The sequence below is a fragment of the Sinohyriopsis cumingii genome, chromosome 1 (genome assembly GCF_028554795.1).
Source record: "Sinohyriopsis cumingii isolate HCF-2022 chromosome 1, ASM2855479v2, whole genome shotgun sequence".
NCBI lineage: Eukaryota > Metazoa > Mollusca > Bivalvia > Unionida > Unionidae > Sinohyriopsis > Sinohyriopsis cumingii.
In genome coordinates, this window is record NC_142961.1 from 160646591 (window position 1) to 160666686 (window position 20096).

At 34.8% G+C, this 20096-nt stretch overlaps 1 protein-coding gene across 1 annotated transcript in view; it reads right to left on the reverse strand.

Moving 5' to 3' along the window:
• Window positions 1–20096, reverse strand: part of LOC149808245 (tetratricopeptide repeat protein 7B-like) — a 62837-nt gene that overhangs the window by 30238 nt on the left and 12503 nt on the right. The window contains exons 4-11 of the mRNA XM_089975360.1: window positions 19439–19694; window positions 17421–17499; window positions 15608–15726; window positions 13691–13754; window positions 12912–13049; window positions 9552–9635; window positions 4844–4948; window positions 436–608 (exon numbers count right to left, since the gene is read on the reverse strand). Coding sequence (XP_089831486.1) covers window positions 436–608; window positions 4844–4948; window positions 9552–9635; window positions 12912–13049; window positions 13691–13754; window positions 15608–15726; window positions 17421–17499; window positions 19439–19694 — 1018 coding nt within the window. The remainder of the gene's footprint in view (window positions 1–435; window positions 609–4843; window positions 4949–9551; window positions 9636–12911; window positions 13050–13690; window positions 13755–15607; window positions 15727–17420; window positions 17500–19438; window positions 19695–20096) is intronic.

Genomic DNA, 20096 nt, shown 5'->3' on the forward strand with positions numbered 1-20096 from the left:
TACTGGATGAATAATGGCCCAGGCCAAATTCCCATGTGTTGATTCTGGATGACTGTCTTTTTGAATGGATCTTTTCTAAATCTAAAAAGGATCATGGGAATGCCCAACCCCCCAATACTCATCATTCTGAAGCCTGTTATCATGCATTTTTGTAAGTGCCAAAACAGATGCATATCAAAACACCCTACACCATACATCTGCGCCATCCACAAAGTGTCCTAATGATGTGATGTATTCACTTTTTCCAAAAGTCCCATTCCAAAATTGATAAGATCCATGGGAAATTATACCCTACATACTTGCATACCAGTCAGATCAAACCACAGATATAGACCCAGATTTGCCATTAATGTTCTAGCAGAACCAGGGTTCAAACCCAGGGCTGATGGAGTGTAATGTAAGTGTGTGACCAAGGCCACATAGGTGACTACTTACTTTAGGAATGCATTCAGAGCTTTTGTATGCAAAGTTTGCCTGTCAGCCTTCAATTTCATCTCAACAGCCTTCAAGCTGTATCCAATGCCCAAAGCAACATAAGCCCGTGATGCCATGGGGTGGTCATCTCCTGCTTCCAGTGCCTTTTCTGCATACATAATGCCATCCTCGTACTACAAAAAAAGCATTATATTGGTCCATTATCATTTGAGTTCTGCTTTAGTCATTTCACCAAACCATACTGCTGAGCAAAGAAATCTTCTGTCATCTTTTAAAAGGCAGACAATTGTTCAATAGTCAAGTATCACAGGACAACGTGTTGTTTTTGTATGAATGACCCTCTGAAAAACAGAATGTTCCATCCTCCTCATCCACATATATATTTCCTAAAAACTGGTGACTTCTGGCCATGAATAATTTTCCCATTCTTTGAAACAAGACATATTAGTATATACAGGATATTTTCTTTTCCTATGATAATACTAAATATATTACATCAAGTGGTACAAAAGAACCATTTTATTTTAATGAGTCCCAAAGGCACAAGTTAAAATGTCATTTCTTTGTACCACAAGCAGATTTATATCCTGTGTTTATGCAGGAAAAGAACATTTTCTTCTTATTATATACCAAACCTGGTTCTAAACCAAGGCTTTGAAGATAAAATCCACCCCCACCACCCTTTGAATAAGTTCACCAAAATTTTAAATCACATTTATACACTGATTAAAAAAGTACTCTGAGAAAGCAGTAGATTTGGGATAACCTAATATGTTGCAACAAATTAAATTTTGCCATTTGTAAACTATGTTACCTCTTCTGACTGTAAGGCATATACAGTTGAGTAATGCAAGCTTGTTAAAGGGAAATAACTCCATAAAGAAGCAAATGGTAGTGAGTCAGATTCCTTCAGCAAATAAAATAATTTTCATGTCTGAAAGGAAATGCAGTTTGTATCTATTGCTCAATCTTAAAAATGCTCAATTCTCTTGATGCAAGTACAACCAAGTATCACATGATATGATGGGAAATCTTTTTTTCACAATTAAAGTATAAAAAAATTTCACCAACCATTTCTATATTTCACACAGAAATAGATTATAAACTTCAAAAGTTTAAAACAAATTGATAAAATATGTAAAAGTTTTAAAGAGTTTTATTGGAAAATAATAAATTCTTTCTATCTGTCCAACTCGGCTAAGCAACTTTTTTCTATCCACCCAATTACATTATTCACACCTAGGTGGTGCTTGAACTGATCAGCAGTCTATTAGAAACTTTGTTATGTAATTGGTTTACTGACAGATGCTAACCTCTGCCAAATGCTGAACTGGTCTTCACAAATTTCAGAGTAAACAGCAAACTATACAAACAATCTTCATGTAGATGCATATGCTTACTATTGGAGAGGATAACATTGTTAACTTATATATTATTACCATTGCCTCAATTTCACTTAATAAGTAATAGCTACCTTAAAGATATTTGGTTGCTAAATGAGACCAGGCACATAACATAAAAGTTCCTACCCTACAGATAGTGTGTGTGTGTGATTTGGATTTTTAATAAATAGCTTTAACAATATTTCAGTCATATCACTATGATGTCTGCAGTGTGTCAGTTGACAGTGATGTCCAGCACTGGGGCATTATGCAGCAGACATGTAGCATCATGTCCCACCCAGTCACATTATCCTGACATCAAGCTGACCAGTCCTAACACCAATCTCTTAATGCTGAGCACCAAGTGAGGCAGCTGTGAGTACCATTTTTATAAGTCTTTGGTTTGACTCAGCCTGGGTTTGAACCTGCTACCTCCTGCATCCAAGACAGATGCTTAGGTATTTGGTTGATAAATGAGACCAGATATATCACATAACAGTTGCTACCCTACAGATATTTGGTTGATAATCAAGACCATATACATCCCATAACAGTTGCTACCCTACAGATATCTGGTTGATAAATGAGATCAGATAAATCACATAAAAGCTGCTACCCTACAGATATCTGGTTGAAAAATGAGATGATATACATCACATAACAGCTGTACCCTACAGATATTTGGTTGATAACCAAGACCATATACATTGTATAACAGTTGTTACTCTACAGATATTTGGCTGATAACCGAGACCAGATACATCACATAACAGCTGCTACCCTACAGATATTTGGTTTGAAAAATGAGACTAGATACATCACATAATAGTTGCTACCATGCAGATATTTGCTTGATAACCGAGACCAGATACATCACATAACAGTTGCTATCCTACAGATATTTGGTTGAAAAATGAGACTAGATACATCACATACCAGTTGCTACCATGCAGATATTTGCTTGATAACTGAGACCAGATACATCAAATTAGAAGATACTAATTCTTTTTCTTTTTCTGCTGTTGAAACTAAAGGTCACTTTATCTTTGAAAAATGAAAAAGCACCATAGTACTTATTTCAAAATATCATTGAAATTAATTGTGCTAAAAATTGGCAAATGACATTCTAAGTTCAAAACATCTGGCCATGCACTTCTGATGATAACAGTAATTTTTCTATTATAAACACACAATCAATACCAATGAGTTCACAACTTTTTCAAACAAAAACAATATCAACACTAAACTTTTTTTCCAAATCTTCCCACTGTTTACAAGGTTTTTGCAGAGCATCATCTAACCTGTGAACCATGCTTTGATATATGTTCTAAAACTTCCTAAAAATTTAACAAAATATGAAACTGTTGGCAACTACATTGTTGCTACTGGAAAAGTGATAGCTATTATCTTACATGAAAACAATACGCAAAACCAAATACAGAAATGAGTTTGATATGGCATTGGGATTTGTCAAGGTCATTAGGGTAAGATATGTTCTACACCATATCAAACAAGCTCCTTTCCATGACCAGAACAAAGCATAAATACATAAATGTAAATTTTCATTTATTAAATTTAGCTACAATATGAATGAAATTCATTTTTAAAAAACTGGAATTATACAAATCTGATCTGATGTATCTAAAAACTGATGATGATAGACAAGTGAAAACACCTGAACAGTTCAAGTTTGTATATGCAACAGAGACATAGGAACTGAGAAGTTACAATGAAAACAAGATCAACTATTAAGATTAAACAGAAAATTAATAAAACAAGCAGATCAAGTGGGACTGTTGTTAACATATGTCAGCTTATGAATGCAGATTCACAAACATATTGAAACTGTGGAAAGAAATGAAATGCTCAGAGTACAAAGTTGCTACAATGTCCATTAATGTTGGGGATATTTTTCCTCTTCTTAGATCATACATACAAGAACATTTACTCAGCATAAAAAGGACAAGTCATTTATACAACTTAATGCTCCCCATGATTCCCCCCTGTGACATGGGGCTCGGATCAGATTCATAACTTAGAAACTGTTCATATCCCCACCCTTACAACACATACACTTGGCATTTTAAGGGGAGTTAATCCAAGCAGTCAGCATGGATTCCTTGGTCTGTCCTTAGCCACCCAAGGCCCAGCCCATAAAGTCATAACTTGGAAACATCAATATACAAACCAAAGCGTACAGCAGTGGTTAGTGGTTAAGGTAATGACTCATCTAACTATATATATTGCCTTTAGAGTGCTCTCAAGTTCAGATGATCAAGATCACCTATTTAATATATGTGGATGCTCATAACTGAACTCACATGAGATCTTGATAATAAGCTTATATAATCTGATCAAGATCTGCTCAGAAATATAGTCTCTAAACTGTTCACAAGTTCAACCAATCAGATGCAAGTTTACCTCATTAATATGCAGAATGCTCATATTCAAACCCATCCAAACTCTAGATGATATAAGCTTATGTCAACTATGATTCAAAACTGACGTATATAGTGTTGAAAAGCTTAGCCAATCAGATGCAAGATCACATCATAAAAAAATGTGTTGATGTCGCTCGTAATTTAAATCATCCAAGATCCTGATGAAAATAGCTTACATAACAAATCTGAGTAAAAATATAGCCTTGACAGTGTTCCCAATCTAATGCAACATCAAGTCATTAACGTGTCTGGATCTTGCTGAAAATCAAACATCTTGATGATAAAAACTTAAATCCCAAATGTGAGCAAAATGTGATAAGAAATATGGCCTCTAGATTGTTCACAAGTTCAGTCAGTCAGATGTAGGATCATCTCTTCAAAATATATGGATGTCACTCATAACTAAACTCATCTGAGGTCTTGATGATATGGCTTACAGTCTAAATCTGATCAAAATCTGATCAGAAATGATGCCCTCACAATGTCAACATGATTAAAGTGCAGACAACAGAAAATGCACAATGGAATAAAGTTCATACAATAAGCTCACTTGGCCTTTGGCCAGGTGATCTAAAAATGCATCACCTTTTGTAGGTATTCGAAGCAGAGTTTGGCTGCTGTCAGAGGAACTATCACATTCTTTGGTCGGAGGAAACAGCATTCTTTCAAAACCAGGAGAGCTCTACTGTACTGGAAAAGAAATTCAACCCAAATCAGTTCACCATATATTTTCTGATCTGCTAAATTTTAAAAAATGTAACTTAAAAGACACTTTTCTTGCCCAAATAAAACCAATGTATTCACTCCATAGTTTTGTTATTTGGTAAGACAATGCACTTAGTTTAGAATTTTAAAGATAGACATAAGACTAGCACAAAATGACAATTTAAGTATGCTTGACTTAAATTACTCCTTCTAACTTATTCTGAATTTTTCTGATAGAGAAACTAGAGTAAAGCGGTATAACAAGATTAGCAATGTGTCTCTTGGAAAATTACTGGAAACAACTTGAAAGTGAAAAGTATTTTGCCTAAAATGTCCTTGAGAAAAGAAAATAATGTCATTTAAACTGAACATTTTATCACAAGGAAGTTTTTGCAGTAAATTATATTTCTCTGATAAAACATACCCTTTCACACAAACATTAGGATTACTCTCTGCTAGCTCCAAATCCAGCCGTTCTTGAAAGCCAATTATGTTTCCATATAATATACAGATAAAAGGAAGCAATTCTTATAGGCCAACTGATGGGAGTCCACTGATATTCTGAATGTAACCATTTTTAAAATTGAACAAAACGTTAAACATGATGCTCACATTATGGGTAAGGGTGGGAGGGAATTTTAGTAATGTGATCAGGTAAGTATTGCTGAAGAAACATAATCTACTGAAGAAAACACTATTTTTCCATCAGATATATTACCTGAGCACATCAACATTATGAGAATAGAAAAGAGGAGAAAATCCTCTACTTGTGTTACTGTAAAGGAGCATGATCATCAAACTGAAACGGTGAATGTTTCCTAATGTAACAACCAAAGACAGTGTGTGTATGTACATGGGCCATGGATCCATGTTTACAATGTGAATCCAGCAAAATTTGCAAGCTCATGCTGAGGTCTGAGGTTGTGCTTTCATGTAGAAGGCAAGGCAACTACCAATGGCCCGAGGTGATTCAATTCTCTCTTTTGCAAGGCCATGTCAAGCAAACAGAAGCTGGAGAAAGCAGGCTGGGCATGCCAGCCAACCGTGTCCACTATGTCTCGAATTCAGACATTACATCTGAAGGCCAGGCTTGTTGAAATCATTGTATTTTATCGACTTAAATCTTCTTTAGTCATATCTGATCCTGTAGGAATTGAGTACACTCCCTTTAGCCAAACATTGAGTACTTGTGGGGTTATGTCTTGTTTTGCCACCTAAAGTGTTATTGAAACTCTGGATATTCTCTGTATGCCTCAAATGTATGCTTTATTTCTTTTGACAGATTGAATGAGGAGAGAGAAGAGTTATATTTTAGCTGTCTAGTGACAGTAACCAGTTCTTAAAAATAAAACCAGGCTAAGACATCAAAATAACTAAGCCACTGAAACTGATGTGCATGTAGTTTGATTCCATGGATAGTGCAGATAGCTTAATCACTCTGCATGCTGAAGCCAGCACCATCTGGAAGCAAGCCTACTTCAGCAAGGTGAAAGACTGTGGCTCAAAATGAAATGAGATGAGCCATGTCAAGACCCAGGAGATATTTCCGTTTGGGAACAAGGTGAATGAGCATGGTCTGGATATATCAAAGTTATACAGCAAGTTAGAACAGTCCTTGTTGTAGCCAATACTGTCTATTCCATGATGTCTGAACATGTCTTAGATCATGGAATGGTATCCCTTGGTTGTAATAGAGGATAACTTCTTGTCCTCAAAGTGAAACAGAAAGAAGTTAGACAATTGGGAGATGGAATCTGAGAGTGTGAAGTCATCTGACACTGAAAACTTGCCATTTCTGCTCACATGCCTTCAGAGTGCAGGTCCTTCTAGCTGTTGTGAACCTTTTCATAACTAAAGTACCAGTCTAAGAGCCAGATGTAAAGGAGGAGTTTCTTTGGACATAAAATAGTAGTGATTTCAGCTGCATGTGCAATGTGAGAGTTGCAACAATTTCTCTGGGTATGACCATTACTAAATCAAGCAGATCACTGATCTGTCCCATCAAAGTGGGGCACTTAGAATTGTTTGCAGTTTGTGCCCTTCATTCTCAGAATTATCTTTGAACTGTATTCCGACTCTATGGTCTTAAAATAAGTAATAGAAAAGACTGAAAAGCAACAAGCTTTGTAAAATTCAACAAATAATTTATTTCCCCAAAACAGAAAGTGAAAATTTATTAAAACAAAGAACTTAGGGTATTGCATTCTAAATCCCAAATAATCTTAGAATTACAGATACAAGTCCTAATGTTTAAAGTTCTGAATAAATTTTAGTGGAAACCCATATTAAATCCAACACTGGAAGTGTTGATGCGAGTGCAGTGGCACATGTAGTGGTGATGTGCCAACAGTCTTTTGTTAGATCACAATAATAAAATTAAAGAATATATCCTTAATTGAAATTTCATTATAAATTCAAGTCTCTATTTCCAAGAATTATTTTTGAAAAGCATTTCCAGAGAATAATCAAATAATTTGAATAAATAAAATTCCAGCCCAAATGAATAACTGGACAAAACAATAATACAATTTATTCTGCTAAGATCTTAAAACCTGAGTTTTTAATTTCTAGAAAAACAAAATTATATAGTCCTCTACCTGACCTCAGGTCACAATTTGCATCTTCTAAAAAAAGAAACAATTACCTAATGGAAAGTTTCCTTCTGGAAGGGTTCATCATATTTACAAAATAAAATCATAGCTATAATTAAAAGTTTATTACTAAAATTATATCAAATGTAGTAAACAACAAGTAGACCTGACATGTCATTGGGAATTTCCAGAGTTTTGAGTCAGATTGAGATAAACATTGTTTACAAAACCAGGTCAGGTAGAAAATGAACTTGATTTTGGATAAGGTCAAGTCTAAAATACAATGTTACATTATCAAAAGCCAAATGGTTGGGCGTGGAATTAGTATACTACCCCATGGTATGTGAAGCAAAGGTATTTGCATGATGCTATATAAATCAGTATATAGAAGCATGTGTTGAACAGGTTGAGACTTATCATATATTTGCTGTCTTCCACTGAAAGATGAACAGACCCTGCCTTCTCCATCTTGAATTTCACCATAGAAATAATTTGATTAAGACTGTTTAAGCCTAACACAGGTCTAAAGTTGTCATTGGATTTTGTAACCAGAAAGAATCTGCTGTAAGTATCAGGCATATGTGGTTTTAAAGTTTCATGAGCAAAAGATATGTTCCCTTCTGCAGAATGTCTGTTTCATGGGATCACTTGGAAGTTCCATCATGAATAGGGATGACAGAAGTGGGGTGGTGGTGGATGAACAAGATCTGGAAAGCCTCCAAAATAATTTGGAACCCCCAATTATTGTCTTAGATCAGGCTCATCCAAATCTGACAAAAAGTGTCTATCACTCACAGGTGGGTTACCAGCTTGCAGGACAAATGGCAAGTCACTGACAATCGATGGTAGGCTTGGGGGAGGAGAAACCTGGTTTTCTCCCCCCATCCCTGCCTAACATTTTGGGGTATATGGCTACCTATATTTTGTGTGACCATGAAAATTTTGCTGTTGCTGAGAACCACCCATGTGATCTCTTCAGCACTGATCATCCCCCTCTCTGGTAATTCCCTGATGTAATTGTACAGAGTTAGGGGTTTGCACTGATGACTGAACAGGCAACTCTTGTGCTGCTTGCTCTCATTACCTCCTCATATGAACCTCTTAAGAGGGAGAGTAGGTACAGGGTGCATAATGTGGTTTGAGAAAAGAAGAACACAGATCTCTTCTAATAAAATCCATGTTGCAAGAAACGATAATGGCATTAGACACTGGCCGTTGAGCAGCAATACTGACTGTCTTGGCAATATAGCATGCTCACTCCCAGGCATGGTCACTTCTGGCATGTTCAGCTAGATGAAAGATCAACAGAGACATGAGGTGATATAAGAAAGACGTCATCTGTTGGTTTTTTTTTGGTCTTTCAGTGAGAGCCTGATTTGGAAGTTGCAGCATGTAATATTTATGTGATTGAATAATGTACCTAATTTGCTTATGTTTAATGGTGTCCAACAGCACGTACAAGGAGATTTAAGGCCACATAATGCACCAGCAGATCAGGTCTATGTTGTTTGTTCTATACATTACATACTCTTTTAATGTTTCATACTGGACCTGGATTTCAATATGGATATTCGATCCACAGTTTCCAAAGAACACACACAAATTTAACTAATTATGTGTTTTCACTGCAGATCAGACTTTATATATCCAAACTGTTTTGAATTTATTAACATTATAATGGTTCTGGAATGCTATAATTTCAAGAGAGACAATGCTGAAGGAAGAAACAGTTAATCAGAGACCATTATAGTATTGCTTCTGACTGACTTGATGTGTCTCTCTACACCATAACAAACTCCTTCTTTCTGCCAACCTGGAATAAAACAATTTTGTAGTTATGTGCATTTTTTTCTAATGATCTCAAAGTGAGTAGTGCAGAAACTGATCTGACAGTGTAATATATGATAACAGGATCAGTTCTATGCTATTCATAACTTTATGTGTGTTACATGCATGAGAAACTAAACAGACCAAAATTTCAAACAATGTACACAAACCTTTCTTGCACAAATAAGGGAGTTGGCAAACTGATACCATATGTGGAATTCTTTAAAGGAGAACTTCATGGCCCTTTCAAATGACTGAAAAGAAGAGAGACAATATTGAATGATGATACATTGTTTAAAAAAAACACAATGTAGCTTGTTACTGTATTTCTCCAAAAGACAAGCTTTGGAGTGGGGTAGCCAGTTACCACATTTTTTCCAATGATTGCTTTGGAGGTCAGAAAATATAGCCAGTTACCTTTTTCCCAATGAGAAACTAGCCTGAGGGTGAGGTGCAGCAGCCTGTTACTGTATTTCTCCAAAGATAAACTTTGGTGTGGGGAAGCCTGTAAACATATTATTCGAATGATAAACTTTGGTGTGGGGAAGCCCGTAATCATATTACTCAAATGATAAGCTTGTGGGTGGGGAAGCCTGTAACCATATTACTCGAATGATAAACTTCGGTGTGGGGAAGCCTGTTATCATATTACTCCAATGATAAACTTTGGTGTTGGGAAGCCTGTAACCATATTACTCCAATGATAAACTTTGGTGTGGAGAAGCCTGTAATCATATTACTCCAATGATAAACTTTGGTGTGGGGAAGCCTGTAACCATATTACTCCAATGATAAACTTTGGTGTGGGAAAGCCTGTAATCATATTACTCTAATGATAAACTTCAGTGTGGGGAAGCCTGTAACCACATTTCTCCAATGATAATCTTTGGTGTGGAGAAGCCTGTAACCATATTACTCCAATGATAAACTTCGGTGTGGGGAAGCCTGTAACCATATTACTCCAATGCTAAACTTTGGTGTGGAGAAGCCTGTAATCATATTACTCAAATGATAAACTTCGGTGTGAGGAAGCCTGTAACCACATTTCTCCAATGATAATCTTTGGTGTGGAGAAGCCTGTAACCATATTACTCCAATGATAAACTTTGGTGTGGAGAAGCCTGTAACCATATTACTCCAATGATAAACTTCGGTGTGGGGAAGCCTGTAACCATATTACTCCAATGATAAACTTTGGTGTGGGAAAGCCTGTAATCATATTACTCCAATGATAATCTTTGGTGTGGAGAAGCCTGTAACCATATTACTCCAATTATAAACTTTGGTGCGGGGAAGCCTGTTATGGTATTTCTCCAATGATAAGCTAGAGGGTTGACCTAGAGAATTATTGGATGAGTGATGGTAGGTTTATTACTGGGAATAGACTTCTTTCATGAAAATTTATCTAAATTTTGTGAAAATAGGGGAATAAGCTTTTAATCAAACATGGTCTTATCATGTGGAGAATCATGGTTATAATAAATAAGAAAGTCACTTGAAAGAACTGATGCTCAACTGGCTAAAAAGAATTTTCAGGAATCTAAGATAAGACTATTTGTTATTTTCAACTACTGAAAGTTGAAACCACCTCCAATATTCCTGATAAATAACAATATCTTTAAGACAGCTGAGATCAAATGAGAATCCTGTACATGTGTGTGTGTGAGTGTGCACACACACACACACACACACACATATATATATATATTACTGATAAATATAAAAGAAAGAAAAACATTTTAAATAATAATATTACAAAAATAATGGTCACTTATGCCATTTCTAATGAAAATCTGAAATTTAGACCAAAAAGATTTGGGGAACAATCTGAGATTCAGGAATATGGGGCCAATGGCCTCTTGATATTGTTTAAGAAGACCATGTCAGGTCTTTAGAAGGGACAGTATTTCAGATGGTTTCTATTTTTTTAAATATTAAACTTCCATTTTACTTTTTAGTTATTTCACACAACATAATTTATACTGCTGAATGTAAGTTAATTAATATGAAAAATTCTTTCATCATATCAGTGAGTGCACTGTTTGATATCACATGCATGCTTCCCACATTCAATGAAATTAACTAACCAGCATTACCAGCAAAAGAGATGTATATGATGCCAGTGAAAGACAGAAGTCAAAGGTCTATACAATTTTTTAATACTTAGAGTGTTGAACTCTTATGCCATCCAGTGTGTCATAGTCATTACTCACTGCTCCAGTGGCCTAGTGGTTAGAGCATCTGCCTAGGATGTGGGAGGTCTGGGGTTCAATCCCCAGTTAAGTGATACCAAAGACTTACAACTATGGTACTAACAGCTGACTTGCTTGGCGCTCAGCATTAAGAGGTTAGTGTTAGGACTGGTCGGCCTGGTGTCAGGATAATGTGACTGAGTGAGACATCATGCTACATGTCTGCGGCATGATGCCCCAGTGCTAGACATCACTATAAACTGACACACTGCAGACATCGTAGCGATATGACTGAAAAATTGTTAAAGCTACATTGAAAATCCAAATCACACACACATACTCACTGCTAAGTTTTTTTATTCTACTTACACAAGTTGGTTTTTTTCCATTTTGGAAACCTGAATCTTATTTATATGGCAATTATTTAATGATATGTAAATGATAATTACTTAATATATTAATATATATTGGGTGATATGTTTGGAATTATTACACTTCATTGCACTTTATCCATCCTGAAAGAGATGGAGATAAAATTTTGACATTCTCATCAGTGTTGTAGCAAGCCATGATGAATACGGATGACTTTAATACTATGCGGATTCTTTCCAAAAGTTCATTGTATTCTGTACTGGACTGGATGAAGAGAGCAAAGGCAGTTGGATAGTAATACTCTGATTTATTTATCTGGTAATTTTTTCCAAAAAATGTCAGCAACATGTTTGCAAATCACATGCTTGTGAACATGTTTGTTTACCTTCTGTGATTCTCGTTATTATTTATTACCGAGTTAAATATAAAATCACTGGCATAAGGATGTGTTACCATCTTATATCAACACTTGTCATAAAAAAATATCTGATCTAAGTTGTTACAATTGGTTGCATAAATGGCATCAAATAAATACCAGTTGTCAGTGAAATCACTTGATCTGGATGCTGGCATCACATGGAGTTTGACAGTGGAAGGACACTGCAAGTGAGACATGATGCAAGCATTCAGATCAAGTTACTTTACAAATAATGCATTACATACCTAAGCAATTATTTCATAATAAAAAAACTAGTTTTTATGTTGATATTTGCTTTTACTTTGATTCCATCGATTACTCACATTGTATACTGTATTAAAACATTATACAACTGCTACACGACCATTGTTAGGTGACACCATCCTTTACAGTGATAAATCTAAATCAGTTTCATGTGTGTGTCTGATACAAGGGCTCAGGTCAGGAAGAGTATCCTTTATATGAGTTGCATAATGACAGGTGTACACTAAATCAAATTTCAACTGAACCTCGCTGAAGACAGGAATATGAAGTGTATGTAGACTCACCTCTGACAGTCTATCAAACTGAGCTCTCTTGACAAGAGCTATGGCAAGGAGATCATAGACTGCTGTTGCATTTTGGAAGGTGATATTTTGAGCTTGCTGGTGCTCTGCAGATCTATTCAACACAGCTTCTCTGGTTGCCTAGGTTGAAAGAAGATAGCTAAATGTTAAAATATCAAAATCATATGGGATAGGACATCATTAGTTAGTTTATTGTTGCAAATATCCCATATCCACAGCTCTAGAAAAGTTATGAACTCTGCTTGGCAAGTTAAATTTTAATACTATACTATTATAGGTCTATATAAAATATGAGGTCTATATAAAATATGAAGAAAAATTATTATGGAAATCCTAATTCTAGACAAGTGGAAAGTTGATGAATTTTTCAAGTTGCGGCCATGATTTTTTGTTGCTGTTTCATTTTTCAAGCTCACCAGCATTAACCTTATCTTTATTGCTGATAAACAAATATACATTTTGTATTCATTATTCTCTAGTAAAAAGCTGATCAAAATAACAAAAAAGACCAAAAAATTGGGTTTAGAATCTTTTTACAAATATTCAAACAATTTAAAACTGCATTTTCAATGTTACACTAATAATGGTGACTTATGTCGGAGTGAAAATGAGTTCAAGATAATTGCTCATAAAGTTGTGAAGAGCTAAATAAGATAAACATTTGTAATTATTAAACTAATTAATCCAACTCATTCAACTACATCACAAAATTAAATAATATATATTTTTAGACTTTTTTATGTTAACAAAAAACAACTTACTATAACTTCAGCAATTAACAAGAGAAGCAGTGCTTCTTCTGTCTCATTATCTGGGACAAACAAACTGAAAAGAAATAAGAGAAAGTTCATAAAAGAAACATCAGTTCCCATATGATGTCGAATTGATAAGCTTGGGCATAATACTGACACTTACTGCGACTACACAATGTATGATGCAATACACTATCAATACCATTATCAACTTAAAGGTCTTGTCATCTTTAGAAGGATTGTCAATGGTAGGGTGATGCAGTTCAGATAGATCAATAAACTGGTTATATTTCTAGTTTGCAGATATACTTAGATTTATCCACCATTCATATGACATTTTCATCCTTACCTTGATAACATAAATACTTTGGACCCCAAGTCTGGAAAGTGTCAAATTGTTGTTTTCAAAATCAGACAAAATTAGTGTAAATTTCCTTGTAAATAGTTTTTATTTCTTACTGAAAGAAACGTGTCTGTGCCCATCACAGCTTACTCCAATGAATTCTCAATTTAAAGAATTAAAAGGCAAATGCCTAATAATTCATGACTGTTACAGACTAAAGTATAAAGTAAACTGTAATGGGCAGGTATTGTTTTAAATTAATTCTTTGCCTTTTGTATCAATATGACTAAGTATTATTTTAAATTGATTCTTTGCCTTTTGTATCAATATGGATATATTTACTGATAAATCAAAACATCAATGAATCATTTGACACCTAGTTCTGATACTAGCATAGATGTATAGTTTGTAATTAAGAAGTCAACTAAAGTAAAACTGATACAGTGGTGATTACTTAGTTCATAGCATCTGACCTGGGATTCACATAACTTTTGAAGTAAACATTTAGTTGGTGTTTCATAGCACATAAACACTAGTAGGTTATTTAGCGCTGAAGTTCAAGCAAAATACTCTAACTTTTACTCAGCCTAGAATTATTATGTATCAGAGTTTCATCAAAGCGAAAGCTGTCAAACTTAGTCGGAACATTTTATGTAATGAAATAGCCAAAATATGAAAATTTCATGTCAACAATAACTTTTTTAGATCTTGAAATGTCAAGTAAATTTAAAGTCACAGCCTTGAACATTTTATGGATTCAAGACCTAATAGTTCCATGTTGTCTTTTTCTAAGCAGTGTATAAAAAGTCACCTGTATCCTAAAACATAAAAACTTGTCATTGTTCACCTGCATTAACAGCTTGCCACTACTGATCTGTATTCATAACCTGCCACTATTTATCTGTATTCATAACTTGCCACTCTTCATCTGCATTCATAACTTGAAACGATTCATCTGCTTTCATAACTTGCCCTTATTCACCTGTATTCATAACTTCAAACTATTGTCTGTATTCATAACTTGCCACTATTCATCTGTATTCATAACTTGCCACTATTCATCTGTATTCATAACTTGCCACTATTTATCTGCATTCATAACTTGCCACTATTCATCTCCATTCATAACTTTAAACTAATGTCTGCATTCATAACTTGCTATTATACATCTGCATTCATAACTTGCTATTATACATCTGCATTCATAACTTGCTATTATTCATCTGCATTCATACACATTTATTTTGAAATACAAAAGCTCTTTAGAAACAGTTTATTGGGATGATATATTTATCAAATCAACTACCAAAGTCAATGACTTTTTTTAAATGTTTGTCAAAACCATAAAAATATTAACTTTAAATATGAGATATCTGGAAGAAACCCTACCATTACAGAATTCTACAAGCAATCACCTGTACTGGACATGACAGAAAACAGAATCACACTGCAAATGAATATATACCAATCTTGACCTAACAGTACGAGAATACAGAGTGAAACTAAAAAGAATGCTTACAACCTTTCCCTCCAAAAATGCATATGTGGATATTTCCTTCACAATCAGTGGATTAAATACTCACCCATCACCTGTGTATTTTCTTGGACTGGGATTTACTAAGTCTCCTTTAATGCTGGGTGGTTTGTATGTCTTCTCGCAAACTCCACGTAGCAGCACTTCTGCCAGTTGCCTGGCTAGAGTCTAATGTGAAATGATTACATGGGAATAAAAATATGCAAATTGTGAAAAAGTCATATTTTTTTAATATCACCATATCTGCTTATATGCAAACACACACCAAAAAAAGCTCACACTGAGAACTTTCATCTCATACTGTGCTGGCAGATCTTGTAATGTTATTTGTTATTGAAGAATAACTGCAGAAGGCATTCTATACCATTTATTAAATACAAGACATCAGTACAGTTAGGAAGGGGAGAAAAGACTACCTAGTAAACATATAACATAAACCAGATGTTGGTGTATATCAGTTCCAATCCAGTGTGGAATGTCTGATTACTTTTACTGTCAAGTGATATTTTGAAGCTAATTAGATTAAGGCTTACACTACAATCTGGATCAATGTTGTTCATTCTACGTATAATTTGTTGTTGTTGTTGTTGTAGGGTTTAACGCCATTTTTCAGCACAAGATAGGCTATACATGGAGGCCAGTATTAATGGTGGAGGAAGAACCCGGAAAACCCCCAGAAAGAACCACTGACCCATGAGAAGCTACTGAGAAGCTTTCTCACATAACCACATTGGCCGAAACGTATAATTTGACCTTGATCTTCCAGTGCATTGTGGGATAGAAGATCTTGGTCTTTGCTGTTTATTCTAGTTTTGATTTTACCCCAATCTACCAGTGCATTATTAAATAAAAGATCCAGGTATATGTTTTTCATTCTGTTGATGACTTGATCCTGATCTGCCACAGCATTATGTATGGAAGATCTGGGTGCATGCTGCTCATTTTATATCTGATCTGACCCAAATCTTTGCTCATTTTATGTGATTTGATCATGAACTGCTAGTGCATTATAGCAGAGAATATATGTCTATGTTGTCCATATTATATTTAATTTGATCCAGATCTACCAGTGAATTATAATTATCAGATCAATTTAACCATCACAGGCATCGCAGTCGTATTTTTAAAAATTAAAGGAATTTTATAGAGAATTTTGTATAAAAATAAAGCCAAAATATAGGGATTTTATAGTAAAATCATCAAGAACAGAAATAAATGTGCAAATATTACCACCTGAATATCAAATTTTCAAGTACTTCACCACATAAATTAGCCAATATTGATAACATCCTGGAAAGAAATAATAATTCAAACACATATATCCATTACTATTACTTGTCACATATCAACCAGGATGAACCATTCTGTGTCCTTATTATCCTTTGTTTTGAAAAATAAACCCATCATTAATAAGAAACATTGCAAAGTGCTTCTCCCAGCAAAATATAGGGACATTATAGAAATTTGTAGAAAATTATGGAAATTTTAATTAAATACAGAGAAGGTTACAAATCTTCAATGACAGTTTATTTGCCCATAAGCATACTACTTTACTTGTGCATTCAAACTGACGCTTATATTCTTACAAATTTACATGCAAATCTTAATGTTCAACAACTGTTATGTAAAGTTATCTAGCCAATGTGATAAACAAGGCAACAATTAACCCAATACTTCCTACGTGAATTCAGTAAACCCTCTGTACACCTTGATCACAAAATCCATAGATCTTTTTTATGCTTCATTCATCCTGCTTTGAGTCTCATGGTTGTAATAAGTGTTACTACATTTTTGAAACTTATCCAAAAAGGTAAAGTAACTTAATTCTGTTCTCTAAAAGAAGACGACGTAATACCACCTACCAATCTCAATCCTTGAGAGAACCTTGATTCCACTGCCCGCAGCAACTCCCTAAATCTGCCTATACCCTTCTCCAAGTCACTGAAACAAACAAGCTTGTAAATGTAATACATGTATGTACATATTCTTATAACATTATTCCAAACATTCGTGTTATATCTGAATTTATGTTATAATGAAGCCTGCTATAGCGGGGTCACACTGTACCATCTTTAACAGTCATAAAGGACTCAGCTTCCTTAAGCCAAGAAAATTTCTATTCATTATAAAAGTATATTCTACACACAAAAATCAAACATGGTTTCTCATATCAAATATTACAAAATAAAAACAAATCCTGGATTACATGGTACAAAGTTTCACAAAACTGGATTAAAGAAAAATAGTGAGCCATTAACATGATTTTAGGTATCCTAAGAAAACTACATTGATGTGTGCCTCATTTAGACAAATTTGACTGTCCCAATACAATTACAGTATGATTTTAGCATAGCTTTTTAATACTGTTCTGTGGTCCACTGGAATGTAACGAAAGATGACAACCAAGTAGAGTCCTTATATCTGTCATCCCTAGTCATGTGCAGAGTGGGAACCACTTAATAAAATCTGTTTCCAAATATTCCATTTAAAGTGATTTTATATTTACGTGTCCTTGATACTCCACAAACATATCAAATCAAAAAGATAACCATATACAACTCTGATCTGTATGCCAGGGGAGGGTGTTGTAACTTTTTACACATTACTGGCTATATCATTCTGAGGAAATGGGAGCTAAGTGCCTTTCACAAGAACACATCAAGCAGCTAACCAAGGCTGACCTGGGCAGGTGTCGAACATGTAACCCTTAGATTATGAATCCAGTGCTCTACTAAGCTACTGTAGCTCACCGAGATCTGGAACTTAACAATGTTTGGAAAATGTTGCAGTGAAAAATCTTTGCTGAATACTAAATGCAAGGGAACATTTCAAAGCATATTATTGTTCTTTGTGGGGGCTTTCCTGTCTTTAAAAGAAAGGCTGGATTTGTTGGGTATAAATGTGATTATTTCTGGATAAAGTGTGCACTGCATTAAGCACAGAATTAAGCTGATAAATTAAATGAAACTGGCAAATCAGGGATGTTACAAAGATACAAATATAAATGTATGCATCTTGCCCAAAACTGTAAAATAAATATCAAGTTAAATTTTGGATTCCTGTACACTCAGAAGAAATTATCCATTCTGATCAAGCAGAGCTTTTCAAATTTACACAGCCTTCAATTTTACAAAAGTATTTCAAAAGTATGTGTTATGCCAATAGTCAAACTTTGGCTGAGTAGTCATCTCCAAAAAGCAACAACATAGGCATCTCAAGACATTTGGCTGATCACTACAGGTTCATATCTACTGTCATATGATTGTAGAGATCTAGAGTTCATCTCCTCTATCAAATGACCAAAGAAATCTAGAATTCATCTCTTCTATATGGTTGTAGAGATCTGAATTCATCTCTTCTATCATATAATTGTAGAGATTTAGAGTTCATCTCTCCCATTATGATTGTAAAGATCTAGAATTCTTCTCTTCTATTACATGGTTGTAGAGATCTAGATTTTATCTCTCCTATCATATGGCTGAAGAAATTTAGAGTTCATCTATCATATGGGTTGTAGAGATTTAGAGTTCATCTCTTTTATCGTATGATTGCAGAGATCTAAAGTTCATATCTTCTGTGATATGGTTAAAGAGAACTAGAGTTCATCTATTCTATCATATGACTGTAGAGATCTAGAATTCATCTGGGTACACAATTTGACACAAAGTAACAATTTTGCACGTATTCAGCTTCATGGATTTTTGACATGGGTAAAATATTCTTCATATCAAATCCTTGCTCACTGGGCTTTTTAATTCATTGTTTGCAAAAATGAAAGCATCAAATACTGGTAACCCATTGATAAAACTGAATCCACAGTTGGTGATATGAAGTAACCTCTAACTCAGGCATATTTGACTTTTTACCATCAAAAACCTACCCGTGCTTTATGTAATAAATTGGAGACTGCTGGATAGCTGTCTCAAGGATAGGCCCAATGTTCTCCTGTAGTTCTTCTATTGGCCCTGCTCCCACAGGCTGTGAGGCATATAAGCTGGAAAAAGTCTTCTCCTTCTCCTGTAGATACAACAATGCCAAGTCACCAGCCCTCTCAAAACAGGATATTATTTGCTCTTCTCTCTTTTCAGCCTTGTATTTACTGGTATTGCTTGGGGAGATCTTCTCAATACAGGAACCTGAATATGAAATTAATAATTTGTAAGTACTGCAAAAATAAAACATGAAGACGAGAGTCTGCATGTTGAGCCCCATAACTGAAGCCTGTTGTATGGCATGTGACCTTAACCTCAAGGTCAAAACGCTGAGCAAGCATATTGCTGAAAGAATTGTCATAGCTTTATATAGATTCATTCTAAGTCTGAACAAAAATCCATCAAAGAGTTTAGAAAATATAAACCAATGAATAAAACTTTACTCAAAACCTTAATGCAAATTTTCCATGACAGTGACTTAAACCTCAAGGACAATGGGTAAATGAGCATGCTGCAGAATGAACTGTCTTATCATCATAATGGTTCGTCCCAGATAAATGTGTAAAAGAAAAAAAAACAGAAAAAAAACATCAAGGGGTATAAAAA